This window comes from Capsicum annuum, chromosome 10 (genome assembly GCF_002878395.1).
Source record: "Capsicum annuum cultivar UCD-10X-F1 chromosome 10, UCD10Xv1.1, whole genome shotgun sequence".
NCBI lineage: Eukaryota > Viridiplantae > Streptophyta > Magnoliopsida > Solanales > Solanaceae > Capsicum > Capsicum annuum.
Window position 1 is genome coordinate 61,826,709 of NC_061120.1, and position 6,216 is coordinate 61,832,924.

Here is a 6,216-nt window from a genome sequence, read left to right on the forward strand (position 1 = left end):
GACTTTATCCGTCTTCTTTACATCACAAGCATGAACTTCGTTCTTGATATAATCTTCATAACTGCTGCTTGTCATGGTTAAAAATAAAGTTTAAAATATCATGATTAAAAATGAGTTAAAAAATTAATATTTTACTTTTATTTTTAAACATGCAGCAACAGGAATGTTGAAAATATGGTTGAAACTTGTTCTCCACATGTAGTTGGACAAAAATCTTCATTATCATCCAATTAATTGCAAATTCATTAGAACTGCATTGGACTTGTCTTCAACCTTATTTTACCAAACTACTAGATCTTTGAACCATAATCTCTAATACCACTTGTTGGGTTCGAAATCGAAAAGGCGTCACGTGGAAGTTTAATATTTGCAAACCATAAAGATAATAACTCAGATGACAAAGAAAAACATACTAAAAAGTATTATTGATATGATTTGATCAAACGACCTACATATTCAAAAAACTAATTTTGAAAAAAATATAAAATCTATTAGGAGAAATCTCTCCCTAAATAGGACTCTTTGATGACTACATTACGGATGCTATTGTGTTATTGTAAAAGAAGGGAGAGTCTTCTATTTATAGAGTTTCAAAACCTTTACTCTTAGAAAGAGGTTAGCCAAATATAAAAAAGTTTTATATTTTCCTTTCAGGAAAGTAAAAGTAATTATGGTATTACTTTTATTTTGCTTCTAAGAAAAATAAAACTTAAATTTGATAAGAAAATCAGGGAAAAAACCCTAACCTCCAATTATTCAAATTGAACTTAATCATATGTTTGATTAATTTCTTGAATAGTTGCACTCCTATGTAAATCAATATATATTTTGAGATTTATTTTTTTCTAAAAATTTATAAAAACTTAATACTTGCAACACACATATATTTACCACGTAACAAGAAGGGAGGGGGGGGGGGGGGGGGGGGGATAGAAATTGAATAAAAGTCTCGCAAAACATCTTTAAAATTTTCTTATGTGAAGACAATTGAAGTGATATTTAAATAAATAGTACTCCCTCCGCCCCAAATTGAGATGACACATTGATTAAGAAAAATAATTAATAACATGGCTAGTTCTCCATAATACCTCTATTAAATGATGTTTACATTTTAATTTGAAGAAAAAGTAATTAATGCAAAGGGTAAAATATGAAGAAAAAAAAGATCTTCTTGATTAATGAAAAAAGACAAGTAAAATAAGAAATCAAATTAGAAAATTTGAGACGGAGGGAGTAATTTTTTATATTATGACACACCATCAAGTGTAACAATTCATGTGGCAAGAAGAAAATATTTCATCTTTATCAATCACATGAACAATTTTAGAGGATTAATAAATTCACTAAAATAAATTTAAAACATAATTAAATTTTAATATAAGAAATATTTATAAAAAACAAGTAATCTAATAGGGATCAAGAAGGGATTCACAAAAAAAATAAAAAATAGTATTATATATAATTTAATTATAAAGATCCCAATGAAAATGAACATTAAATAATGAACGAGAACAGTAATATGTAGGGAATGACCGCATATAGCAATTCTATTGCATAACTGTTTTTTGTGAGAACTATCAAATCTTATCTTACTCTCTCTATCTTATCTTATTCTCTTTGTATATAAGTACTATAAAGTATAATATGATAATTACTGTTTGGAAGTATTTCGAATATTCTAAAGCATTTTCAGATAAACAAAAGTGTGTAATTTATAAGTAGAACTTTTTGAACTTCTCATGCAATCTTCAGTTATGTAAATTTAATTTAAATGGATTGAGAAGTGGATGTCCAAATTAAGACGGAAACTTAAAAAGGTTTTAAATAGATCAAGTCAATGTCACTTAACTCGATGTACTTCTTTTAAGACTCAACAGAAATTCAAAAGTTTCTCTAATGCTTTGATGTGGTGGTGAGTAGAACAGTTCCAAATACCATCAACACTTGACACTTATTAAGTACATACAGTAGTATAACAAAGAATATAATAATAGGTAAAAATTGAAATGTATGATTATTAAATTACATTTTTAAAAAATCTATTATTAGGAATCCCACAATTCAAAAACCTTTTAGTTTGGATCAGCTCTTTTCCAAAACAATACACCGGGTGAATATTCTGAAACAAGTACAAGTATTTGCATCGTGGAATGTCACACATAGCATGTCAAGAACAGCTCATGTTCTGATTATTCTACTAACTTCCAACAACAGCTCCACCAGTTCTGTACCTTGGAAATATCTTAATATGGTAAGCACATTCCATCAACGTCCAATTTACTATGTTGAGTAAAGCCACGAGCTGATTCTGAAATGTTGAGATTAATCTTCTGCTTCTTCTCTCTCTCTTGGAACAGCACCAAAGTTGTTAACTAGTAAGTCCACAATTATTGGTACCAAATCTTCACAGGGGACAGACTTCTTATAAATATCTCCCAAGTGTGAGTCACTCCCTATTCTGCCACCCAAGAAAACATCAGCGCCTTCCACTGTCTTTCCTTCCTTTCTTGTCAGGCATCCCATAAATCCGATATCTGCAACTTGAACTTGTCCACATGAATTTGGGCAACCAGTCCAGTGCATCCTCACGGGCTGAGTCACAGAGACTAGCCGTTGAACCTCCTCAGTTATCTTCATTGAACGTGCTTTAGTCTCGATTATGGCTTGCCCACAGAATTGGTTACCAGTACAAGCCACCAAATTTCTCATGAGAATAGGTGGATCGGGTGAAAATCTGTTTTTCAGAAGAGGTTCATTGAGCAATGCATCAATCTTTGAGTTCTCAATGTTCGGAATAATGATGTTTTGCTCAACAGTCAGCCGGAGCTCTCCTGAACCATACTCTTCTGCTAAACGAGCAAGCTCATCCATGTCATCTGCTTGGACACGACCCACTGGAATGTGAAGACCAACAAAGCTGTAACCTTCCTGTTTCTGTGGATTAACCCCAAGATACTCTCTCCTTTCCCATTGTTTCTGCACCAAATCCTCTGTGGATTCTCTCTCTAGCTTCTTTTGAGGCATTCTCTTCACAACTTCTGCCCTGAATCCTTCAACACCCTGAATCATTGAAATTAAACAGGGAGAAAATGAGACCAGTTAGATCAACAGGCAAAAAGTTCGGTTCTGCTTAGGAAAGGCAAATAGAACATATTTAACTAGATGAGAAGCTATTAAATTTTCCATCCTTTGCATGAGTTATGCTATGAAGCACTTCTATTCAAAACGGTAAATGCAGATCAAAATGTTATCATGGAACTCAAGTTTCCCAATCCTCACGATTTATGCTGTGAATTCTCAAACTCCAATTGAGGCGATACATTAAGACGAAAGACGAATGAAAAAGAAAGTAAAACATAAAACAAAATACGCATGCAAATGATGAAAACATAGTGAAGGTATCACTCACCAGTTCGTCAATTAACCACATCATTCTTGTTTTCTGCCTGTTCCCTCTGGTACCAAGATCTCTATAAGCTTCTAATATTGTTTTGCAAACAGGGACTACATCATCAGCTGGAACCCATGCATCAAGAGGAATTGCCTCTGCACATCGCTTCGGACTGAAGAATCCACCCACAAGCAGGTTGAATCCAAATCGTCCATCTTTCGTTGCAGGCATATAGGCAAGATCATTGATATGGGGATGCTCATAAAGATCGTGTGACCCTATTACACATACATTCCACTTCCTTGGCCTGCAATAAGATCATTAGATCGCAAACTCTGATTAGAAGATGCTTTAATTTTCTCCTTCAAATTTCTGTCACCATTCTTTATGTAATAAATATAAAACTCCCTCAAATTAATAGGAACAAGTGACTCCTCTCATTGAAATTAATCAGTCCAAACATCACTAACATAACCCCTCCCCCTCAGACAGGGAGATGGTAAGCATAATAATTTTTTGTTTATCTAATATGCCATGTTAAAAGCAATATGTAAAATCACCAAATAAAGGTAATTTCAATGTAAAATCAATTGAAAGACTCGAATCCTTCATCAATCCATAAAGTTGAAACAGAAAAATGGGAAATATTTTGTGCAAGACTTACAAGTTAGTCACGGACAGATTGCCACGAAAATTGGCAGTGACATATTGGGATAGCAAATTAGCGTAAGGCCTTGTGTCCACAATTTCTTGTGGATCAATCCCCGCCAGAGGGTTCCCCACGGGATTTCTAACATTGTCCATGCCACTTTGCAGACTGGTCAAGCCAACTTCATCCAGTCCCTTTAGAATCTCAGGCACATCAGGTAGCACAACCCCACGAATCTGCCAATTTTGCCTTGTAGTCACATCTGCACATCCATCTTTCCCATATTTCCTAATCACACTTGCTAAATATCGAGTTTGGGCACTCGTCGTTACCCCATTTGGAAGCTTCAGTCGCATCATGAATCGTCCATCTGATCATCACAATTTTGTACATTTATAAATATGATCAGCATATTAACTATAGAATATCAAAATAATTAACAGAACAGAATCTTAATTTTAGCTTGACTTATCTACCACAGCGGTTCATTTATATGCTACTCCCTTTTAGTCTGTTAAAAAAACATTTCTCTATATTTAAAAACTCTCTAACTATAAACTTCGCACCGTACCTTCATTAGCGTGATCATGTAACTATAAGAAAGGGTATGATATTCGATGAAACACCACCCTTATTAGTACTTTGTGCATAGTTTTCCGAGAACTATCTAAACTTTAATGTGAAAAATGGATTAATCTGATCCGATTTAGCTCGGGAAATTGGTCAAATTGACTCTAAGTAGAAAAACAAATTGGGATCATGGTATTATTAAAAACAGGATTTTTATTTTAGAACTTACATTGATGCTTTCTCCTATGGAAGAGGCCAAGCCACTTGAGCCTAACATCAATATCATCCTTAGCAAGCTTAGATTTTTCGATCTCTTCAAGTGAGATCTTAGCAATATCTTCAATACCATTTTCAGTGAACAATTTCATAGGTTCCTTTTCAATCTTGGCCTTTTCAGCAGGATTTATGCCTTTTCTGAACTTTTCCTTAAGTACCCAATACCCATCTCTTTCCTCCACTCTAGGCTCTAGTCTCTCTGCAGCTACCTCCACTGCCCCAGATGGAGGTACTGCCACTGTCTGCGGTGGAGTGGCATGAAGCTTGGAAAATCTCTTAGAACTTGTCAGCGAAGAAGTTGCTGAAAATTTAACAGAAAAAGATGCCATTTCGCCAAATTTGGAATTGAGGAATTTAGTTGATTCTTGATTATTGAGGGTGGTGATGATCGTGGCGGTCATGGTTAAAATGGCGAAATAAGATCATTTTTGTAGTCGTAAGGTGGGGTGAGGTGGGGACTGTCCTTTTCGACTCTTGGAAGTTCCAAAGGGTCGTTATTGATAAAATCAAAAGTGCTAATGACTAGGATATCCCTATCACAGCGAAATTTAAACAACTGTGGGGTCTACAAATGTCAAAGGTGTGAAGCGCCCTTGGGCAGGTGTTTTGGTAAGGGGGCACCCTTTTGGGCCATCCATGGGTCAAGGAAAGAGACGTGCGTCCTTCTGGTTGATGCTACACGATAACATACATACATATCAAGAAATTGCTTGAGGAGTTTTTGCAGGACTGCTATTGAATTTCTTAAGCAATTTAGGTATATATACCTATAGTTTCATTTTTAATTGTGAAATATAACAACAGTTGTGTGAAAGAGGGGGAGGGGGTGCGGATCTATGCGGGTGGCTAACTGAAATAGGTATTAGTTTAGTTATTGTTGATGATGTTCCTTCTATAGGTTTATTAGTTGTTCATACCTTCTTGCTATTTTCAGTTAAATTTAAAAATCATAATTTCACTGTTCCTATTAGTGTTCTTTCTATATATTCTGGTGCATCTATTATGTTTATATTATTATTTAATAATTGTTTTGTCATATATCCTATCCATAATTGTACTGTTTTTTCTGTATCTATTACGCAATTTAGGTCTAAAAAGTTATAACTTTTATTAACTATTTGTTTTAGTGTCCATTTGTCATATTTATTATATTTTTTAAACTTATTCTTATAATATATAGGTTTTCTTATTTCTGATGTTCTAGGTATTATATTTTCATATTCTTTTTTATCAAGAGTATTTATTTTTGTGTTGCTATTTTCTGAATTTTCTTCATTAATTACTTCTTGTTTTTCATTGATTTCTAAATATACATACTCAGAAGTAATTA

General features: G+C 34.0%; 1 protein-coding gene across 1 annotated transcript; it reads right to left on the bottom strand.

The window, feature by feature from the left end:
• Nucleotides 1–1,968: 1,968 nt before the first annotated feature.
• On the bottom strand, nucleotides 1,969–5,615 carry LOC107853280 (ferredoxin--nitrite reductase, chloroplastic-like). Its single transcript, XM_047397940.1, has 4 exons — nucleotides 4,840–5,615; nucleotides 4,056–4,410; nucleotides 3,410–3,698; nucleotides 1,969–3,060 (listed from the first exon to the last, which is right to left on the bottom strand). The coding sequence occupies exons 1-4, from the start codon at nucleotides 5,285–5,287 to the stop codon at nucleotides 2,323–2,325; spliced, it is 1,830 nt and encodes a 609-aa protein (XP_047253896.1). The 5' UTR covers nucleotides 5,288–5,615; the 3' UTR covers nucleotides 1,969–2,322.
• Nucleotides 5,616–6,216: the final 601 nt, after the last annotated feature.

What these genes read in the sequence shown, in the direction of transcription:
- LOC107853280 (XM_047397940.1), bottom strand. Translation starts at nt 5,287, where the DNA reads ATGACCGCCACGATCATCACCACCCTCAATAATCAAGAATCAACTAAA. An exon ending in CCATAGGAGAAAGCATCAAT is followed by an intron (nt 4,411 to 4,839) that starts GTAAGTTCTAAA and finishes TGTGATGATCAG; the next exon opens with ATGGACGATTCATGATGCGA. An exon ending in AATCTGTCCGTGACTAACTT is followed by an intron (nt 3,699 to 4,055) that starts GTAAGTCTTGCA and finishes ATCTTATTGCAG; the next exon opens with GCCAAGGAAGTGGAATGTAT.